Below are 23358 nucleotides of genomic sequence, written 5' to 3' on the forward strand. Positions count from 1 at the left end.
CCGACTTCCTGGATTTTTCAAAAATTTTTTTCTTTGTTGGTGTATTGCACCAAAGTAAAAGACTCTGCAGTAGAAGGGAGAGCTCAGATCCTGGAACGTGATGACAGAGGAGGACCTGGAGGGGGTTGAATTGTTACGTGGAAAACTGAAAAATGTTACACATGTACAAACTGCTGTATTTTACTGTTGACTGTAATCCATTAATTCCCCCAATAAAGAAAAAAATGCAAAAAAGGTCAAATGACTTAAAAGTTATTTTAATTAGTTTATTTTTTGTCACTGTGAAGAGGAATGTACAGTATGAAAGTATGCATTAAAATAATTTTGTATGTCTTATAAACACTCCTCAGACACTGCTATCCTTTGGAAGTGTCCACCTCTGTAAGTGTTCAAGGGGAAAGCTATAGGACAGTGGAACACTTCTTAGCTCTTAGATTCGTTTGTCTGCTTAGTGACTCACTTTGGAAAGTTAACATGAAGGAATCAGGTACCTCTTTCCCAACAAATTTTCAATACATGTATGAATTCATAAACATATTCTTGAACTAATATACAATATATAGCTATAACTCAGGGACTTTAAGATACATGTAAAATTTAAACTTCCTTTGCTGACTTTCCTTTAATAGCATGTAAAAATAAAACCAGAATTCTTCAGGATCCAAAATTTGAGGCTGCTTTTCCATTTCTTCAGCTCCTAATAAGCACTAAGAAGCAATTTGCATCAAACTGCCACCTACTCCTTGGCATCCCCAATCCCTCCAGCAGTTATTGCGAAGGTGGCTTCATTTTCAGGCATATCAGGGCTAACAGAATACAAGGGAACAGAAGTTTATAAAAAGCTCTATTTCTATAAATACTACATTTGTGTCACTGGCATCATACTTCTATCAGTCTGAGTCTCCAGATACATTTCAGAGTTGGTACAGCTAAATGTGTCTTACAGGATCTATCTACAAGTATTAACAACCCCAAGCTGCCTGAATCAGACTACCCAAAATCTTCAGTTGGTCTTCTCAAAATATCCTGCTCTGGCATGATGATTATTTAAGTAAGGAACAATGAAAACCCTGGAGGCTAAGTAGAAGCTCCAGCCCTTCCCTCAGTGTTGCCCTACCTCTGAAGAAGAGATCATCATTCCCTAACCTTTGCCTTTTCCCTAATCTGAGAGGCAATCACCATTCTTTTTTTTTTTTTTTTAATTAGTGATTTAATGGTGATTGACAAATTGTGGGATAAGAGGGGTACAGTTCCTTTTTACTTTAAACATATATATATATATATATATATTAATTTTTTATTATCTTTATTTGTTGGATAGAGACAACAGAAATCAAGAGGGAAAAGGGGATAACAGAGAGGGAAAGAGACAGAGACACCTGCCACACTGCTTCACCACTCTTCCCTCTGCAGGTGGGGACCAGGGGCTCAAATCTGGGTCCTTGCACACTGTAATGTGTGTACTCAACTACTTGCACCACCACCCAGCCCCCGAGGGGTACAATTCCATACAATTCATTTTCCACCACCAAAATTCCATATCAGAAACAAAAGTAAGTGGTCCAGGAGGTGGCACAATGGATAAAACACTGGATTCTCAAGCATGAGGTCCTGAGTTCAATCCCTGGCAGCTCATGTACCAGAGTGATGTCTGGTTCTTTCTCTCCTCTCTTTCTCATAAATAAATAAAATCTTTAAAAAAAAGGGAAAAGAAACAAAAGTAGGGCGAGGGTAGATAGCATAGTGTTTATGCAAAGAGATTCTTATGCCTGAGGCTCCAAAGTCCCAGGTTCAGTCCCCGAACCACCATAAGCCAGAGCTGAGCAGTGCTCTGGTGTTTCTCTCTGTGTCTTTCTCTCTCTGCATCTCTCTCAAAAAATAAAATAAATAAAATACTTAAAAAAAAAAAAAAAGAACTGTGAACTCCAATTAAAAAAAAAAAAGAAACAAACAAAAGTAAATTCCAAATGGAATGGGAGAAGATCTTTACATGCCATTCATCAGACAAGAATCTAATAACCAAAATATGTAAAGAACTCACCAAACTTAGCAATAAAAAAAAGCAAATGACCAATTCAAAAGTGGGAAGAGGATATGAACAGAATATTCACTACAGAAGAGATACAAAAGGCCAACAGACTTATGAAGAAAAGATAGCATAATGGTTAAGCAAAATGACCCTCATGCCTGAGGCTCCAGAGTCCTAGGTTCAATCCCCTTCACCATCATAAAACAGAGTTGAAGTGCTCTGGTAAAAAAAAAAAAAATCCCAAACTTGGAACCAAATAAAGGCGATAACTGGTTGGTCTTTCAATCTATTGCTAAATATTTTATAGCAGACTATTCAGAGCTTATCTGATTCTAAGGAGGTATATCACTTCTTCTTCTTTCTTTTTTTTTTTCTTTTTTTTTTTTTACCAGAGCACTATTCAACTCTGGCTTATGGTGGTGTGGGGAATTTGAGCCTGGGACTTCAGAGCCTCAGGCATGAGAGTCTTTGCATAACCATTATGCTATCTACCCGCACCTGATATGTACCTTTCTATTGACTAGATTAGGTAAAGGGAAAGCAGAAAAGGCATTATAAGTGAACTATAAACTGAGTACCTTTAGCAGAAAAATTGGGCAGGGTGGTCTGGGAGGTGGCACAATGGATAGTGTTAAGACTCTCAAGCATGAAGTCCTGAGTTCAGTTCCCGGCAACACATATACCAGAGTGATGTCTGGTTCTTTCTCTCTCCTCCTATACATACCTCCCATTAATAAATAAATAAATAAGATAGGGGAGTTGGGCAGTAGCACAGTGGGTTAAGCACACATGGCGAAAAGTGCAAGGACGAGCATAAGGATCTCGGTTCGAGCCCTTGGCTCCTCACCTGCAGGGGAGTCGCTTCACAGGTGGTGAAGCAGGTCTGCAGGTGTCTATCTTTCTCTCCCTCTCTCTGTCTTCCCCTCCTCTCTCCATTTCTCTGTCCTACCCAACAACAATGACATCAATAACAACAGTAATAACTACAACAATAAAACAACAAGGGCAACAAAAGGGAATAAATATTTATTAAATAAATAAATAAAATATTTTAAAAATTGGGCAGGGATAAATATAATGGTTATGCAAAGAGTCTCTCATGCCTGAGGCTCCAAAGCCCCAATTCCAATCCCCTGCACCACCATAAACCAGAGCTGAGCAGTGCTCTGGTAAAAAATAAATATTCATAAGAGTATATACAAATTTTTAAATATAATTTCCTTCCCTACCCTACCCAAATAGAGACTTGAATGCTATTGTAACTCTCCTATACATTTTATTAAGTGGGTTTTCCTTTTTTTATGTGGTTGACTTGTCTAACCACAGAAGAACCTGAGGACTGAGGAATCTCCTCCCTCCCCACCCCACTCCCCAACAGCTAATTGTGATGGCAGGTATGACATATCTATTATCCCCAGACACAGGGAATAGAGTAGTAAAAAAGGGAACAGTAGCCCTACCCTCAGTGTATTTGCTGTTTAGTAGGATGGTATATACTATGATTCTTTGCCAAATGAATATAGGTTCCCTGAGTACAGGGACTTGTCTTTTGTTCTGTCCACTGCTTTACTCCAGAACCTAGAACAACTGACATGTAGTAGGCATCTCTGTGAAAATATATTAAGTTCAATAAATCTTTCTTTTTTTTTTCTTTCCCCAGAGCACTGCTCAGATCTGGTTTATGCTGGTGCAGGGGATTGAATTCAGGACTTTGGAGCCTCAGGCCTAAGAGTCTCTTTGCATAACCATTACACTATCTCCTCCACCCTTAATAAAGTTTAAACAAAGTACTGTGAAAGAATATAAAGTAGAATACAAGTCTATAGTCTGGACTCTGAAGATTATGGAAACAATCCCTGAGGAAGTGATGGTTAAACCGAAACTTTAGAAGAAAACTCACAGAAAAGAGAAGGCTATATGACTGCCATATTCTACTTGTTTCCCTGTACTTACAGCACCTGAATTGGAATGGAATAGTTTATTATCTAGTTACACTGTAAGCTTTGGAAGGTCAGAGACTAAGTTTATTTGTAAATTGAATTTCTAAATCCTCAGTGTCCAGAACATACGAGGGAGTTCCCAATGAAGTGAATCATTTCTGAGAAAGAATTATGTGTATGTAGGGTCTGCTACTGGGATAATTACAGCCTCCCAGGAGAAGCAATTCTCTTTAGTACCATATGCAAAAGAATCTGGTTAAGAATAAGAAAATATTCACCTGTCATAAATCTTGGCAATTCTGAGTTCTCCTCTCCCCTTTCTTAAGCTTATTCTTGTTGTTGAAGCATGAGCCAGAATGTGTCCCCCGATGGGTTTTTTTGGATCTGCCTGAAAACTGAATTAATAAGACACCTTTCAGGATTCATCACATGGACTATATAAATTCTTATCTGCAATTTGCAATTTCAGGGACTAGGGTAGGCACGGATGACATTCCTGTCATTTTCTCAATAAACAAAAGCATATCCATAAATAGTTCATGTTTGATTACATTCTTTTAATTTTTATTATTTTTTATTCTCTTACCACAGCACTGCTCAGCTCTGGTTTATGGTGCTGCTGGGGGCTAAACCTGGGGTTTTTGAGCCTCTGGAATGAATAAAAGTCTCTTTGCATAACCATTGCGCTATCTCTCCCACCCTGAAGGTCTTTCTCCATAATCACTAAGTGATCTTCCCAGTCTCTATGTTTGATTTTCAAAAAGAAAGAAAAAAAACACCTAAATCATAATTAATTCACCATCTTAGGATGGCTATTAGGGTTAAGTGATTTTTCTTCAGAATAAATATAATGGTGGGGGGGGCACAGAACTTTGGTGGTGGATGTGGTGTGAGATCATATCCCTGTAATCTCACAATCTTTTAAACGTATTAAATCACTAATAATAATAAATATAATGTTGAATTTCTTTATTTTTTAATTATTTTAAAATTTTAAATATTTATTTATCTATTATTGAATAGAGACACAGAGAAATTGAGAGGTGGGGGGAATAAAGAAAAAGTATGGTCTGGGAGGTGGTAGAGTGGATAAAGCACTGGACTCTCAAGCATGAGGTCCTGCTTTCAATCCCCGGCAGCACATGTACCAAAGTGATCTTTCAGAAATTCTCTCTTTCTTTCTTTCTTTCTTTCTTTCTTTCTTTCTTTCTTTCTTTCTTTCTTTCTTTTTACATATATACAATTAAGTAAGTGTTTATTTATTTTATTTTATTTTATTATTATTTTTTTACCAGAGCACTGTTCAGCCCTGGTTTATGGTGGTGCGGGGGGTTGAACCTGGGACTTTGGAAACTCAGGCATGACAGTCTGTTTGCATAACCATTATACTATCTACCCTCTGCCTTCTCCTTAATATCTTTCTCATTAATAAATAAATAAAATCTTTAATAGAGGGAGAGAGAGAGAAATACCTGCAGCCAGCTTTACCACTCATGAAGCACCTCCCCCCCCACAAGTTGGGAGCCAGATGCTCCAACCATGATCCTTATGCTGGTCCTTGTGCTTTGTGCCATGTGTGCTTACCCCAGTGTGAAGCTGCTCAGCTCCCCATGAATTTTTCTGGAGTCTCAGGCATGAGGGTCTGTTTGCATAACCACTATGTTAACTACCCCCACTTGTGAATTTCTTTATCACTCATTCATTAATCAGAAATTGTTTACTAGAGGCCAACTACTATTTGAGTCTAATGAGTAAAAATATCCTACCCTTTCTCTTGAAGCCATGATGAAAATGAGAGTGAACTGGGACACTCCTTCTTTTCCCTTAGCACTTTATTTTATTTTAGTAAGAGAGGTAGATACAGAAAGACCAGACCACTGCTCAGCTTTGGCTTATGGTGGAACTGGAGCCACAGCCAAGAAAGTCTTTTGCATAACCATTATGCTATCTCCCCAGCCCCAAATTCCTTGTACATTTAACTACATGTTGGAAATTTTCCATGTTGTACTGGCTATACATTTACAGAGAGAATAATCTTAGAAATATCTTTGTCTTTATCATTGATATCTAAAATTTATTCCTCTCAAGTAAGGTGCAGAGGGGCTGGGGAGATAGCACAGCGGTTATGTTAGAGACTCTCATGCCTATAGCTCCAAAGTCCCAGGTTCAGTCCCCAGCACCACTACACCATAAATCAGAGCTAAGCAGTGCTCTGGTAAAATAAATAAATAATATTTTTAAAGTAGGGTGTAGAAAAGCTAATCTCTTATATCTAGTCATATAGATTAAAATATGATTGCAAAGTAGTTACAAATATTGAGACTTGAGAGATACGCTCAGTAGGCAAGAATTGAAAGGTTCTTAAAAAAAAAAAACTTTATGGGAGTCAGGCAGTAGCACAGCAGGTTAAGCGCCTGTGGCACAAAGCACAAGGACCAGCTTAAGGATGCCAGTTCCAGCGCTGGCTCCCCACCTGCAGTGAAGCAGGTCTGCAGGTGTCTATCTTTCTCTCCCCCTCTCTGTCTTCCCCCCTCTCCATTTCTCTCTGTCCTATCCAACAATGATGACATCAATAATAACTACAACAATAAAAAACAACAAGGGCAACAAAAGGGAATAAATAAATAATTTAAAAAAGATATTTATTAAAAAAAAAACTCTATAGATAAGTTCTTCAAAAAGCTAAGGTACAGGGCAGGGGTAGCTAGCATAATGATTATGCAAAGTAACTCTCATGCCTGAGACTCCAAAGTCCCAGGTTTAATTCCCCGCACCACCATAATAAACCAGAGCTGAGCAGTGCTCTGGCTTAAAAAAAAAAAAAAAAAAAAGCTGAGGTACAAAAATCTTCAGAAAAGGGCCAGGTGGTGGTGCACCTGGTTGAGCACACATGCTGCAATGTTCAAGGACTCAGGTTCAAGTCCCTGGTCCCTACCTGCAGAAGGAAAGCTTCACAAGTACTGAAACAAGGTTGCAGGTGTCTCTGTCTCTTTCTCTTTATATATCCCCCTTCCTCTTGATTTCTGTATGTCTCTATTAAATAAATAAATAAAAATTTTTAAAAATCTTCAGAAACTACTAGCAAACTGAACCCAACACATATGAAAAGTGTTATGACCAAAAGTGTTGTTAAAACAGCTCACTTAGATAATGTAGTGCTTTGGCATGTGGGTGACCCAGGTTCAAGCCTAGTCCCCACTGAATTGAAGGAAGTTTTGGTGCTGTGACTTTCTCTTTTTCTGACTGTCTCCATCTATCATTTTAAAAAAAAGTTATAATAAGTACATCAAGCAAGCAGAAAGACCTAAATAAGACACCATAAAATACTTAATCAGATAGTTTCTACTTAGACCTAGATACTCTCCTCACCTACTTCCTATTTCACTTCCATCAATCGCTAACCTAGATACTCTCCTCACCTACTTCCTATTTCACTTCCATCAATCGCTCTAAATCTAACCTTGTCAGACAATGTAAGGACTACAAAAGTTGGATAAAGGCACACTTTAATGATGGTCTTTTGGTCACTACCAGGTCACCCCATCATCCAGGACCCTACTCAGGGAATTCTGGGACTCCCACATAGATATGATGGACCTGGACCTCTAACAGACCACTCTCTCTACCATCACTAGTCATCCTCCATCAGGAACAATATCATAAATCCTCTTGTGGGCCTCTACAGGACCTTGCCCTCCATGTAGACCAACAGTGGTGGGAACTGCCCCACACTCTGGAGGGAGGCTGTATCAACATACTCTGCCACTCAGGAAATGGGTGCTGAGATGAATGCAGCCTAGAATGTTCCTAGCTAGGACCATGGAATGTGAGTTCAGACTTAAGGGATACAGAGGTCACACAGGCTCCTATGCTGAATATGAATAGATATGGACCCCAGATCAGATAGCTGGGGTCTCTAGTTAATGATATTTATATACTTTCCCCATATTTGGGAGCTACTCTTTGCCCTGATCTAGCTTTCTAGCCCTATCCTGATACCATCTCCCCAGACAATACCTTTAGCCCACCTGCATGTTAGCTGTTGTGCTCAGGCAATAATTAGTAAAGTCATAGGCCCCTTAGAATATACCTAAAATAGACTTCTTAGCTTTTTTCCAAAGTGGAGACCCCAAACTCATCTGCCAGATTCTTACCTTTAGGTTCCTGATTATTAAACAATTTGTTCTGCTTTATATCTTAATGCTTTTCAGCCACCAAGTTGCAGTAGCTACCATGATGCCAACTTGACATCCCTGGGCAGATAACCTCATCAATGTGTCCTGGAGCCCCACCTCTCCAGAGTCCTGCCTTACTAGGGAAAGACAGAAGTAGGTTGGGGGTATGGATTGACCTGCCAATGCCCATGTCCAATGCAGAGGCAATTGCAGAGGCAAACCTCCCACCTTCTGCACCCTATAATGATCCTTTCTTTCTTCACCCACACTGGCTCCAGTCATCTTGATTATTAATAGATTCCCTTAACACAACACTGCTTTACCATTTGCAAAGCTTTTCCCCTGCAGGTGGGGACTGGGGGGCTCAATCCCAGGTCCTTGTACATTGTAATATGTGCACCACCACCCGGCCCAGCAAATGATTTTTTAAAATATTTATTTATTTATTCCCTTTTTGTTGCCCTTGTTTTATTGTTGTAGTTATTATTGTTGTCTTCGTTGTTGGATAGGACAGAGAGAAATGGAGAAAGGAGGGATAAACAGAAAGGGGGAGAGAAAGATAGACACCTGCAGACCTGCTTCACTGCTTGTGAAGCAACTCCCCTGCAGGTGGGGAGCCAGGGGCTCAAACCGGGATCCTTATGCCGGTCCTTGCGCTTTGCACCATGTGCACTTAATCCGCTGCGCTACCGCCTGACTCCCCAGCAGATGACTTTTTAAAAAATATTTATTTAGGGGGTCGGGCGGTGGCGCAGTGGGTTAAGCGCACGCGGCGAAAAGCGCAGGGACCGGCATAAGGAACCCGGTTCGAGCCCCCGGCTCCCCACCTGCAGGGGAGTCGCTTCACAGGCGGTGAAGCAGGTCTGCAGGTGTCTATCTTTCTCTCCCCCTCTCTCTCTGTCTTCCCCTCCTCTCTCCATTTCTCTCTGTCCTATCCAACAACAACAACAAAAAAGCAACGTCAACAATGGCAATGATAACCGCAGCGAGGCTGCAACAACTAGGGCAACAAAAAGGGGGAAAAATGGCCTCCAGGAGCGGTGGATTCATGGTGCAGGCACAGAGCCCAGCAATAACCCTGGAGGAAAAAAAAAATTATTCCTTTTTGTTGCCCTTGTTGTTTTGTTGTTGTAGTTATTATTGTTGTTGCTATTGATGTCATTGTTGTTGGATAGGACAGAGAGAAATGGAGAGAGGAAGGGAAGACAGAGGGGGGAGAGAAAGACACCTGCAGACCTGCTTCACCGCCTGTGAAGCTACTCCCCTGCAGGTGGGGAGCCAGGGAATCCAACCGGGATCCTTACATTGGTCCTTGCGCTTTGTGCCACCTGCGCTTAACATGCTGCCTGACTCCCAGCAGATGATTTTTAATGAACTAAGTGGGGAAATAAATTATAGAATTTGAAAAAGTACTATGAAAACATAGGAAAGACTTTATGGAGAGAGAAAAAGTCTTCAAAGTAACACATAAACTAAGAGGCTACACTATCAAAATAAACTGTAATGTAGCACAACAGAGTGTTAGCTCTGAGAATATCAAGAATAGCAATTCCATTTTTACTTGTTCCCTTAGGTGTTTAGTATTATGTTGAATTTATGGCTCTTAACCTTTCTTGTAGGCCACTGATATTTTAAGAATTTAACAAAAGATATAGACATTTTTTTCAAATGAATTTAGAACATTTGTGATTCCTACTCCCTCTGATGTAGATGGGCATTAATAATAATAACAACAACCTGGATTTATTGAGTTCTTGTTACATTGTGTTATATTGTTGAAACTCTGCTAATTCACCTAATTACTTCCCTCTTCTTGGATTCCATATTTTATTTACTTATTTATTGGATAGAAACAGAGAGAATTTGAGAAGAAAGGTGGAGATAGGGAGAAAGAGATACCTGAAGGGCAGGGGGAGATAGCATAGTGGTTATACACAGAGATGCCGGTCCCTGTTGGGGCGCCATATGCCAGGCTAGCTTCACAGGCAGGAAAGAGATGACCAGGAACTCGTGGAATGCAATGCCCTCGTTTATTAATCAGATACTTCACCTTTTATGCACCTCTTCACCGGAAGTGGCAAGGGGAAAGGAAATGACTAGGAGAGGGGGCCGAGTAAAAAAAAGAGTGCGAACAGAACATAGAAAGCTTCCATCTAACCAGTGGGGATTAAACCAATACCCTGCAGGTAGGGCTGGTCTCAGTCAAAACAGTGATTTTGTAAATAGACCACAACATCAGGCAATGCAGCAGACCTGGTGTAATGAACAACACCATGTCTGAGGCTCCAAAATTCAGTCTCCCTGCACCACCATAAACCAAAGCTGAGCAGTACTCTGGAGAGAGAAAGAGAGCAAGAGAGAGAGAGAGAGAAATTGACATGAGACCTGTTCATGAAGATTTCCCCCTACAAGTGAGGACTGGGGGCTTGAACCTGGGTCCTCAGGCACTGTAATGTGTGCACACCTGGGTGCACCACCATCCTATTCCATATTTAGTAAAACCCCCATTAGAGGAAAATTCATCAGGGTAATAGACATATCCCTGAAAAACCTTTTATTTTCAGCAATATTTATTTATTTATTTTTTCCTCCAGGGTTATTGCTGGGCTTGGTGCCTGCATCATGAATCCACTGCTCCTGGAGGCCATTTTTCCCCCTTTTTGTTGCCCTTATTGTAGCCTCGTTGTGGTTATTATTATTGCCATTGTTGATGTTGTTCATTGTTGGGTAGGACAGAGAGAAATGGAGAGGAGGGGAAGACAAAGAGGGGGAGAGAAAGACAGACACCTGCAGACCTGCTTCACCACCTGTGAAGCGACTCCCCTGCAGGTGGGGACCCATGGGCTCGAACCAGGATCCTTACGCCTGCGCTTTGCACCACATGCGCTTAACCCACTGCACCACCGCCTGACCCCCAGCAATATTTATTTTATGAGAAGCTGAAAAAAGGAGAGGGGGGGACAGGCAGTGGCACACCTAGTTAAGTGCATACATTACAGTGTGCAAGGATCCAAGTTCAAGCCCCTGGTCCCCACCTGTAGGGGGAGAACTTCGGGAGTGGTGAAGCAGGGCTGTAGGTGTCTCTCTCCCTCTCTATTTATTTATTTATTTATTTTATCTTTATTTATTTATTAGATAGAGACAGCCAGAAATTGAGAGGGAAGGGAATGATAGGGAGAGAGACAGAGAAACACCTGCAGCACTGCTTTACCATTTGCAAAGCTTTCCCTCTGCAGGTGGGGACCGTGGCCTTGAACCTGGGTCCTTACACATTGTAACATATGTGCTCAACCAGTCTTTCCCTCTCTCTATTTCACCCTCCCCTCTCAGTTTCTTTCTGTCTCTATCCAATCATAAATAAATAAAAAGATTTAAAAAGAGAGAGAGACCGACCAGAGTGCGACTCCATTTTGACATATGGGGCCTTGAATTGCATGTCTTGCACTCTACTCTCAGAACCACTTCCTGGTTGCCCTGAAACAACTTTTAACTTTTAAAAGACATCATGCCAGTGTCAGGGTGGTGGCATGCTCAGTAGGGAACACACATTACCAAGCTTAAAGACCTGGGTCCAAGCTCCTAGTAGCCACTTGCAGAGAGAAAGATTCATGAGTAGTAACGCAGTACTGTAAGTCTCCCCTCACCTCTCTCTTCTCTCTCCTTCCTCTCTTTCCCTCTCCTCTCTCTAGTTTCTCTGTCTCTATCAGAAAAGGAAAGGAAAAAGAAAGAAGAAAGAGAGGGGGGAAGGAAGGAAGGAAGGAAGGAAGGAAGGAAGGAAGGGAGGGAGAAAGAAAGAGAGAAAGAAAGAAAAAGGAGAAAGGAACGAAGGAACGAAGGAAGAAGGAAAGGAAGGAAGGAAGGCAGGGAGGAAGGAAGGAAGGAAGAAGAAAGAGAGAGAGGGAAAGAAAAACTAGTTAGCTGGGAGGAAAGTGGTGGAGTCATCATGCAGGTACTGAGCCCCAATGATAACCCTTTTGTTGGAATAAAACTGACAGTATGCCAGCCTTTCCCCGACTATATAGCCCTGATGTAGTGTGTTGTCTACGAGCTTTAGAGTTCGACTTGGAATCACATTTGGCTTATCCGTCAGCTATGTGACCTCAGGAAAACTGTTTAGCCATTCTCACAGTCTGCTTCTTAATTTTAAGTGGGGATATAATAACTGTATATAACTAGAATAACTGTGAGAATAAAATAAAATCATGTAAAGACTATCCAGTGATTACAATTATTACCTGATTTCCTGCTCCTGATTCAAATGTTTATTTTCCACGTCACACTGGGGTAGTTACTTATCTTTGTCAGTCTCAATTTAAAAAACAAATATTTACTTACTTTAATGAGAGAGATATAGAGAAATATATACAAAGACCAGAGCACTGCTCAGCTCTGGTTTATGGTGGTACTGGGGACTGAACCTGGGACCTTAGTGCTTCAGGCATGGAAGACTCTTTGCATAACTATTATGCTATCACTCCAACCCTCAATTTATTTATTTATTCCCTTTTGTTGACCTTGTTGTTTTACTGTTGTAGTTATTGATGTCTTTGTTGTTGGATAGGACAGAGAGAAATGGAGAGAGGAGGGGAAGACAGAAAGGGGGAGAGAAAGATAAGACACTTGTAGAACTGCTTCACTGCCTGTGAGGCGACTACCCTGCAGGTGGGGATCTGGGGGCTGGAACAAGGATCTTTATGCCGTCCTTGCACATTGTGCCACATGCGCTTTAACCCTTTGCACTACTGCCCGATTCCCATCAGCCCTCAATTTCAATTCCTTCCTTCCTTCCTTTTTTTTTTTTTTTTTTATTGCCACCAGGGTTATTCCTGGGACTCACTGCCAGCACTACAAATCCACCACTCCTAGTAGCCGTTTTTACCATTAACAAAAACTAAAAAACTATTTTTGGTGCCAGGTGCTAGTGCACCTGGTTAAGAGCACATGTTACAATAAGCAAGGACCCAGGCTCAAGTCCCTGATTCCCACCTGCAGGGGGAAAACTGTGAGAGTGTGAAGCAGGGCTATATAGGGTGGGGGTAGCTAGCATAATGGCTATGTGAAGAGACTTTCATACCTGAATCTCCAAAGTCCCAGGTTCAATTCCCCCACACCACCATAAGCCAGGGCTGAGCAGTACTCTTGTAAAAAAAAAAATCTATTGGTTTATTTTAAAATTTTAATCAATTTACTTATTTATTGGATAGAGACAGAGGAAAATGGAGAGGGTGTGGAAGATAGCAAGGAAGAGAGACAGAGAGACATCTGCAGCACTGCTTCACCACTTGTGAGGCTTTTTACCCCTGCAGGTGGGAACACAGGGCTTGGACCTAGGTCCCTTGTGTGCTGTGATTTTATTTATTTATTATTTTTATTTATCTGATAGAGATAGCCAGAAATTGAGGAGGGGGGAATAGAGAGGGAGAGAGACACAGAGACGCCTGGAGCACTGCTTAACCACTGGTGGGTGAAGCTGCCGGTAGGTTCCTAGGCCCCAACCCAGCTCCCCTTGTGCATTGTAACATGTGGGCTCAACCAAGTGCACTACCACCTGCTCCCCACCTGCCTTTTTTTTTTTCTTCTTTTCTTTTCCTTTCTGTTACACCTGATAGGAGAGAGAAATATCAAGGGGGGAGATAGAAAGGGAGAGAGAGAGAGATGACACCTGCAGACCTGCTTCACTGCTCATGAAGCATCCCCCCTGCAGGTGGGGAGCCGGGGCTCCGACCCAGGGCCTTCACCCAGTGCCCTCAATCTCAGTTTTTTTCCTAAAATATTTATTTATTTATTCCTTTTTGTTGCCCTTGTTTTATTGTTGTGGTTATTTTTGTTGTTGTTATCAATGTCGTCATTGTTGGATAGGACAGAGAGAAATGGAGAGAGGAGAGGAAGACAGAGAAGAGGAGAGAAAGACAGACACCTGCAGACCTGCTTCACGCTTGTGAAATGACTTCACTGCAGGTGGGGAGCCGGGGTTCGAACCGGGATCCTTGCATTGGTCCTTGCACTTTGCACCACCTGCGCTTAACCTGCTGTGCTACCGCCAGACTCCCAATCTCAATTTTTTAAAAAATTATTTCTTTATTGGGGAATTAATGTTTTACATTCAACAGTAAATACAATAGTGTTGTACATGCATAACATTCCCCAGTTTCCCATTTAACAATACAACCCCCACTATGTCATTTATCATCCTTCATGCCACCCACCCACCCCTTTTACTTTGGTGCAATACACCAATTCCATTTCATTTCAGGTTCTACTTGTGTTTTCTTTTCTTTTTTTTTTTAAATAATTTATTTCTTTATTGGGGAATTAATGTTTTACATTCAACAGTAAATACAATAGTTTGTACATGCTTAACATTCCCCAGATTCCCATTTAACAATACAACCCCCACTATGTCATTCATCATCTTACATGGACCTGTATTCTCCCCACCCACCCACCCACCCACCCACCCCAGAGTCTTTTACTTTGGTGTAATACGCCAATTCCATTTCAGGTTCTACTTGTGTTTTCTTTTCTGATCTTCTTTTTCAACTTCGGCCTAAGAGTGAGATCATCCAATAATCATCCTTCTGTTTCTGACTTATTTCACTCAACATGATTTTTTCAAGGTCCATCCAAGATCGGCTAAAAACGGTGAAGTCACCATTTTTTACAGCTGAGTAGTATTCCATTGTGTATATATACCACAACTTGCTCAGCCACTCATCTGTTGTTGGACACCTGGGTTGCTTCCAGGTTTTGGCTATTACAAATTGTGCTGCCAAGAACATATTTGTACACAAATCTTTTTGGATGGATGTGTTGGGTTCCTTGGGATATATCCCCAGGAGAGGAATTGCAGGGTCATAGGGTAGGTCCATTTCTAGCCTTCTGAGAGTTCTCCAGACTGTTCTCCACAGAGGTTGGACCAATTGACATTCCCACCAGCAGTGCAGGAGGGTTCCTTTGACCCCACACCCTCTCCAGCATTTTCTGCTGTTACCTTTTCTGATGTATGACATTCTCACAGGAGTGAAGTGATATCTCATTGTTGTCTTTATTTGCATTTCTCTGACAATCAGAGACTTGGAGCATTTTTTCATGTGTTTCTCGGCCTTTTGGATCTCTTCTATGGTGAACATTCTGTCCAAGTCCTCCCCCCATTTTTGGATGGGGTTATTTGTTGTCTTGTTGTTGAGTCTGGCAAGCTCTTTATATATATTGGTTATTAAACTCTTTTTTTTTATTTTTTTTATTTTTTATTTTTATTTATTTATTTTTTTGCTGCAAAAAGCTTTATTTTTTTCCCCATCTGGTCCAAGGCTTGGAGAGAGGGTTCCAGGGTGGCTGCAGGGAGGGGCTCCGCATGAAGCCTCGCACAGGAGGCTGGGGGGGTGGGGGCTCCCGAGTCTCCTAGTCATGCTTGAGGGTAAGTCTCTCAAACAGATACTCGCCCACCCCGCCCTGGGGGCCCTCCAGTCTGCGGAGGTTCGTGAGGTGGTTGCCCATCTTCTTGACGATTTTCACCTCTTCTTCTAAGAAATGGTTCTCCAGGAAATCACAGATATGCGGATATGTGCGGGCAGAACCCAGGGCATGCAGATCCAGAAGGGCCTGGCTCAGGTTTTTCTCCAAGACTAAGGCGGCTTCCATGGCGTCCTGCATTTTACCCCACTCATCTTGCGATGGCTTCTGAATATCCTGGAAGAGGGTGCGCCCAACGCGCTAGTTTTGCATCTTCAAGAGACGTTCCGCCCTCTCACGTTTCTCGTGGGCCAATTCGCGGAAGAAGTGGCTCACGCCCTCCAGAGCCACATCATCACGGTCGAAATAGAAGCCCAGAGAGAGGTAGGTGTAGGAGGCCCGCATGTGCAAGTTGACCAGGCGGTTGACGGCGGCCTCCACCTCCGAGTAGTAGTTCTGACGGATCTGAGAGCTCATGGCTGGCCGGCAGTAAGGAGCTAGGCTCAAAAATTGGTTTTGGTTGGTCCCAGAAGAAGATGGTACAACAGATGACTCTGCAGATTGCGACTGGAAAAAAGGTTGGAGGCTGGTAGGAGGCTGGTAGTAGGGGCGTCCCCGGGTCTGTTCCGTCCAAACACTGTTGAAGCAAGAAACAGATCCGCGGGACCGCCGATCGCACTCGGTTATTAAACTCTTATCTGATGGATGGCATGTAAAGATCTTCTCCCATTCTGTGAGGGGTCTCTTGGTTTGGGTAGTGGTTTCTTTTGCTGTGAAGAAGCTTTTTAATTTGATGTAGTCCCATAGGTTTATACTTGCCTTAGTCTTCTTTGTAATTGGATTTAATTGAAAATGTCTTTAAAATTTATGCGGAAAATAGTTCTGCCAATATTTTCCTCTAAGTATCTGATAGTTTCTGGTCTAACATCCAAGTCCTTGATCCACTTGGAATTTACTTTTGTATTTGGTGAAATACAGTGATTCAGTTTCATTCTTCTGCATGTTTCAACCCATTGTTTCCAACACCATTTGTTGAAGAGACTCTGCTTTCCCCATGTAATAGTCTGGGCCCCTTTGTCAAAGATTAGATGTCCATAGGTGTGGGGGCCTCATTTCTGGGCTCTCAATTCTATTCCACTGGTCAGTGTGTCTATTCATGTTCCAGTACCAAGCAGTTTTGATGACAATGGCCCTATAATACAGTTTGAGATCTGGGAGTGTGATGCCTCCAGTTCTGTTCTTTTTTCTCAAGATCGTTTTGGCAATTCTAGATCTTTTCTGGCTCCAGATAAACATTTGTAGCATTTATTCTATTCTCCTAAAACATGTGCTTGGGATCTTGATGGGGATAGCATTAAATTTACAATCTCAATTTTTTAAACTGTAAGATGAGAGCAAGAAGACCCTAAGTCTTTGGCCTATCATGAAGAGTCAAGAAATACTTAATTTAAAATTTCAGGTGCTTACTATGTCCCAGGTCACTTAAATAGATTAGTTACTTTTTTTTTTTTTTTTTTTCTTTTTAGCAGAGCACTGTTCAGTTCTGGCTTATGGTGGTGCAGGGGGGATTGAACCTGGGACTTTGGAGCCTCAGGCATAAGAGTCTGTTTGCGTAACCATTATGCTATCTACCCTCCTAAATAGATTAGTTACTTACAGTAACCTTGGCACACAGATAATAGTTTGTAATTATTATTATTTAATTAAATGATTCAGTTTTAATAGTCATTCTTATGATAACATATAGAATAATAAACTTTTCTTAAGTTTCTTTATACTTCCTGAATATTGTAGCACTTATAACCAAGCCTTGAGATAAAGTGCAAGAAGGTGTAATAGCATTCTACATTCTTTTCGATGGCTTTAATTTACTTTAATTTACTTCTATTTCTGACCAAGTAAAAACAGCCTCAGAAAACCACCCACATCTTTTCTTTAGCTTATTCTTTTAATTATTTTATTTCCTTCTCCCTTTCTTTCCTACTTTTCTCAGAGGGTGGGTGAATATGATAAGAGATGGAGTGAAAATTAGAAATAAGCAGGGGTTTAAAAAAGATTGCTTTGGTTACATCCCTTTGGTTGAAGAGGATATGGTGTGTTATTGAAGAAATGAACCAGAATAGCCTGACCTCCCAGTTTTAGAGTATTGGGCTCACAAAGTATAAGACTGTGTTGATGGCAGGACAAGTGCTAATTTTCTAAGAGTGGGATGAAGAAAGTAGCAGAGTGAGGCTAAAAAAGCACCAATTTTGAAATTAAAGAAGCTTAGGTTCAAATTCAGATTCTTACCTCTTAATTGTGTGACTAAGCAAGTAGTAAGACCTCTCAGCTTGTCTTCTTTATAAATCAGGGATAATAATAGTATTGTAGATAGCATAATGATTATGCAAACCGACTCTAGAGCCTGAGGCTCTGAGGTTCCAGGTTCAGTCCCCTGCACCACCATAAGCCCAAGCTGATCAGTGCTCTGGTAAAAATAAATAAATAAAGGGAGTAGGGCGGTAGCCAAGCGGGTTAAGTGCACATGGCGCAAAGTGCAAGGACTGGCATAAGGATCTGGGTTTGAACTCCAGGCTTCCCACCTGCAGGGGAGTCGCTTCACAGGCTGTGAGGCAGGTCTGCAGGTGTCTGTCTTTCTCTCCCCCTCTCTGTCTTTCCCTTCTCTCTCCATTTCTCTCTGTCCTATCCAACAACAACGATATCAATAACAACTACAACAATAAAACAACAAGGGCAACAAAAGGGAATAAATATTTTATAAATAAATAAATAAATAAACAATCAAGTATAGATTGAAAAAATGAGCTCAAATACCAGTTGCAACGGGTTCTTGAGGGGTCTCAACAAGGGCAACATAAATAGTTATTTATTTATTTATTTTTCTTACTAAAGGGTAAGACAAAATGGATTTTTTTTTTTTTAAGCCAGAACACTGTTCATCTATGGTTTATGGTGGTGCTGAGAATTGAGCCTGGGACAGTAGAGCCTCAGGCATGAAAATGTTTTTGCATAAGCACTCCCCACCTGCGTGGGAGGTGGGGAGCTTTGCAAGCAGCAAAGCAGGTCTGCAGGCATCTATCTCTCTCCCTCTCTATCTCCCACTCTTTTTCTCATAGTCTCTCTCTCTGTATCATTTACAAAGTTCATCATATGCCCTGGTTTGGCTACTTTTTTTTTTTAAAAAAAAATCTCCACATCAGGTCATTAGTTAGATCACTCTATTGATAGTTCTAAAATCCGTATTTAAAAAAAAAAATGGGGGGAATCCTGCGGTAGCGCAGTGGGTTAAGCATATGTGGCGCAAAGCTCAAAGACCCGCAGAAGAATCCCGGTTTGATCCCCTGGCTCCCCACCTGCAGGGGAGTCGCTTCACAGGTGGTGAAGCAGGTCTGCAGGTGCCTATCTTCCTCTCTCCCTCTCTGTCTTCCCCTCCTTTCCCCATTTCTCTCTGTCCTATCCAACAATGACGACATCAACAACAACAATTGCCCAACTAGCTTCGCAGGCGGGAGACAGATGACCAGGGACTCATGGCTAAACTGGGAAGCAGTTCAATCTTTATTGACAAGCGGGGATGCAGTTCAACAATCTAATTTAATCTAATCTCCCTTCATTAGAAAGCTCTGTCTTTTATGTCTCCTGACGCGCAAGTGTCAGGAAGAGGGTACGTAGGATAGGGGGTGGGGAGAAGGAAAATATCACGCGAACCAGTGGGGATTAAACCAGTGATTATGTAAATAGACCAGAGTCAAGCAATGCAACAGAAGGGGTCTTAGAAGAAGCAGAATTTAGAAGCAGACCAACAAACAATAATAATAACTACAACAATAAAACAAGGGCAACAAAAGGGAATAAATAAATATTTAAAAAAAGAAGAGTTGTATAAAAAAATGGGGGTTTTGTATTGTTAAATGGGAATCTGGGGAATGTTATGCATGTACAAACTATTGTATTTACTGTTGAATGTAAAACATTAATTCCCCAATAAAGAAATAAATTATTTTTTAAAAAATGGAGGTTAGGGAGGGTAATAGCTCATCTGGTAGTGTGTACACGTTACTGTGTACAGGGAATCTGGGTGTGAGTCCCTAGCCACCAAATGAAAACACCAAGCTTTATGATAGGTAGAGCAGTGCTGCAGTGCCTCTCCCACTCTCTGTCTCTCACTCTCTGTTAAAAAAAAATGTAGGGATCCAGGTAGTGGTGCACTTGGTTAAGTGCACACATACTACAGTGCACAGGGACCCAGGTTCAATCCCCTGGTCCCCACATGCAGGGGGAAGTTTCACAAATGGTGAAGCAGTGCTGCAGGTGTCTCTGTCTCTCTCCCTATCTCCCCTTCCTTCTCAATTCCTCTCTGTTTCTATCCAATAATAAATAAATAAAATATATATATATATATTTTTACCTATAAGTCGTATCTAGGAGCTACTGCTCTGCTGTATCATATGACAGTTCCTTGCCTCTGTAATTTTGTTCCTTTTTAATACAATGTGCCATCAAGTATAATGCATGGGATATGCATTATAGTCAGTGTATTTGGGGATTCATACCAATTATAGTGATATTTCTCTGACAGGCCCCAGGCAAAACTAAAGCTCAGAGTCCCTCAACACTAAGAAACAAAGATAACTTCTTTCTTCCTTCTTTTCTTTCTTTCTTTCTTTGCCTCTAGGGTTACTGCTGGTGCTCAGTGCCAGCGCTAACAAATCCACTGCTCCTGGAGGCCAGTTTTTCCCCATTTCTGTTGCCCTAGTTGTTGTCATTGCTATTGTTGATGTTGGATAGGGCAGAGAGAAATCGAGAGAGGAGGAAGAAGACAGAGTTGGGAGAGAAAGATAGACACCAGACCTGCTTCACTGCTTGTAAAGTGACCCCTCTGCAGGTGGGGAGAACCGGGATCCTTAACTGCAGTCCTTATACTTTGCGCCATGAGGGCTTAACCTGCTGCGCTAGCGCCCAGACCCCAGATCATTTCTTTATGGGAGACTTATTTCTTCTTTTTGTTTAATTTTTTTATATTTTATTAATTTATTTTCCCTTTTGTTGCCCTTGTTTTTTATTGTTGTTGTACTTATTATTGTTGTTATTGATGTCGTTGTTGATGGACAGGACAGAAAGAAATGAGGAGAGAAGAAAGACAGAGGGAGAGGAAGATAGACCTGCAGACCTGCTTCACTACCTGTGAAGCGACTCCCCTGCAAGTGGGAAGCCCGGGCTCAAACCGGGATCCTTATGCTGGTCCTTGTGCTTAGTGCCACCTGCGCTTAACCCACTGCGCCACTGCTGACTCTCTCTCTCTCTCTTTTTTTATTTAATTTTTTTATATTTTATTAATTTATTTTCCCTTTTGTTGCCCTTGATGCTTTTTATTGTTGTAGTTATTGTTATTGTTGTTATTGATGTCATCGTCATTGTTGGATAGCACAGAGAGAAATGGAGAGAGGAGGGGAAGACAGAGAGGGAGAGAAAGATAGACACCTGCAGACCTGCTTCACCACCTGTGAAGCGACTCCCCTGCAGGTAGGGAGCCGGGGTTCTAACCGGAATCCTTATGCCACTCCTTGTGCTTTGCACCATGTGCGCTTAACCCACTGTGCTACCTCCCAACTCCCTCTCTCTCGCTCTCTTTTTAAGGATTTTATTTATTCATGAGAAATGATGAGAGATTGAGAGAGAGAGAGAGAACTAGACATCATTCTGGTACATGTGCTGCCAGGAATTGAACTCGGGACCTCATGTTTGAGAGTTCAAGGCCTTATCCACTGTGCCACCTCACAGACCACTATTTTTATTTATTACTGGAGACAGAGACAAATTGAGAGAGGAGAGGGAGACAGAGATGGAGAGAGACAGAGAGACACCTGCAGCCCTGCTTCACCACTGTGAAACTTTCCCCGTGCTGGTAGGGGCCAGGGTCTTGAACCTGGGTCCCTGCACACTGTAATGTAAGCATTTAATCAGATGTGCCACCAAATGGCTTCAAGAAAGTGATATTTTGAAGCATAGTTATCCATCAAAAAATATTAGCCTTTGTTACTTTGGCTTTTTTTCCTCCAGGGTCCTGCTTATGGTGGTACAGGGGATTGAACCTGGAACTCAGAACCTCAGGCATGAGAGTCAGTTTGCATAACCATTACACTATCTACCCCCTTCTTTACTTAGCTTCCCTCATTATAAATCTCCTCCCCTTTCAAATGCTGTCAATTATTTCCTTTCTACTACCTATATCTCCTTTCATCGTCTTATTGGAGTTCATTGAAAAGTTTAATTTTTTTTCAAAAACTTTCTACAAATATAAGAAAAAGTACCTTTATCTGGCCTAATTTCCACTTAATCCCTTTTCCCTCTAATTGCAGATCAACAGTTCATCCCCTTTAAGGCCCCTCCCCACACCTGAAGAAAGAACACTGCTCTCTAACTTGGAATGTTTTATGTGGATGCAGCCCACTTCCTCCCTTTGAGCCAATGAGCCATTTTTTCTTTTTAAAGTAAGCCTTAAAAATCTTCCATTTCTCTTCAGTTTAAAATTATTGTCTTTGTGAAGTACTTCATGTCCTGTGTGTGAAAGAACACTGTATAAAACAGAGAAATTGCCTTAACCAGTCAAGGATAAGTTATGACTACCAAGAAATTTTGAGTTAAATAAGCAGTCTTTTATTTTTCTTCCTTATGGAGGGAAATTACATATAGTCTATTTTGTTCACTAGTGAATTCCTAAAATCTTGATACAATAGTACATTTTCAATAAAAAATTTATTAAATGCATTAAAATGATTGATTTTATCGCCATTGATATGTTTGTTTTAACCACAGCACCACTCAGCTCTGGTTTATGAAGGTTGCTATGACCTGAACCTAGAACCTTTGTTGCCTCAGGAATGAAAGTCTTTTTACATAAACATCTCCCTAACCTCTATTCCTCGATTTTTATAATTTGCTTAATACTATGGAGTCTCCCATAATTAATTAGAAAATATTCATAAAAGGATTTGGAAAGCGATGGAAGGGGCCAAGTGGTAGTGCACCTGGTTAAGCACACAGTTACAATGCACAAGAACCTGGGTTTAAAGCCCCTGTCCCCTTCTGCAGGGGAAGCTTCACAAGCCATGAAGCAGAGCTGCAAGTATCGCTATTATTCCTATCTTTCCCTACCCTCCCATTCCTCTCTCTCTAGCCAGTAAATAAACACATAAACAAGGAAACAAATAAAATAAATTAAGAAAAAGTGATGGAGATAACTGCTGAAGATCTAGTGATAATCTTAACAGATGGTTTGGAAATTGTCGAAAGAGAGACATTTTTTTCAGTACAATTTATAGAATTTACATTAGTATATCAAATATCTTCTCGTGTATATGTCAACGGCGCATTTTTCTGCTACTAGGTGATGAACTGCCCCGGTTTCAAAGTAATGTCACATTAACTGCAACCCTCACAGTAATAGTTGATTTAAGCAAGAATTTTCAGTGAATACTAAATTCAGTGGATGGAAACTCACTGTAGAACAGATATTTACACAAGTCTCAGAAAGCATCACTGCAAAAGTACTGGACAATGGAGAAATTGCAACCACGTGATCAAACTTATCACTAATAATGGGACAAATTGCCACCATGTGCCTCCTAATACAATACACTGAGAGCGCCGTAGTAAAACTTATTTAATCTTCTTGTCATGATAGGTGTCTGTAAGACACTCTCTTCCATCCTCAGACCTTACAGCCCTCTACCTAAACCCATGCCTCCTTCTTCAGAGTACT

General features: G+C 41.2%; 2 protein-coding genes across 4 annotated transcripts in view; both read right to left on the reverse strand.

Annotated features, from left to right (window-relative positions):
- Window positions 1-252: 252 nt before the first annotated feature.
- The window catches only part of DMC1 (DNA meiotic recombinase 1), a 63899-nt gene continuing 40793 nt past the window's right edge, over window positions 253-23358 (reverse strand). For 2 of the 3 annotated variants that reach the window (XM_007519313.3, XM_060188971.1), the window contains exons 13-14: window positions 4248-4364; window positions 253-806 (exon numbers count right to left, since the gene is read on the reverse strand). In XM_007519313.3, coding sequence (XP_007519375.1) covers window positions 737-806; window positions 4248-4364 — 187 coding nt within the window. In that variant the 3' untranslated portion in view covers window positions 253-736. The remainder of the gene's footprint in view (window positions 807-4247; window positions 4365-23358) is intronic. The other variant, XM_060188972.1, reaches the window with a different exon arrangement.
- Window positions 15428-16276, reverse strand: LOC103110209 (ferritin light chain-like). The gene has a single exon (XM_060188973.1). The coding sequence runs from the start codon at window positions 15795-15797 to the stop codon at window positions 15546-15548; it is 252 nt and encodes an 83-aa protein (XP_060044956.1). The 5' UTR covers window positions 15798-16276; the 3' UTR covers window positions 15428-15545.

This window comes from Erinaceus europaeus, chromosome 4 (genome assembly GCF_950295315.1).
Source record: "Erinaceus europaeus chromosome 4, mEriEur2.1, whole genome shotgun sequence".
Taxonomy (NCBI): Eukaryota; Metazoa; Chordata; class Mammalia; order Eulipotyphla; family Erinaceidae; genus Erinaceus; species Erinaceus europaeus.

Bases quoted from the DNA above. Each gene is read 5' to 3' on its own strand.
- LOC103110209 (XM_060188973.1), bottom strand. From the start codon at position 15,797: ATGCAGGACGCCATGGAAGCCGCCTTAGTCTTGGAGAAAAACCTGAGC.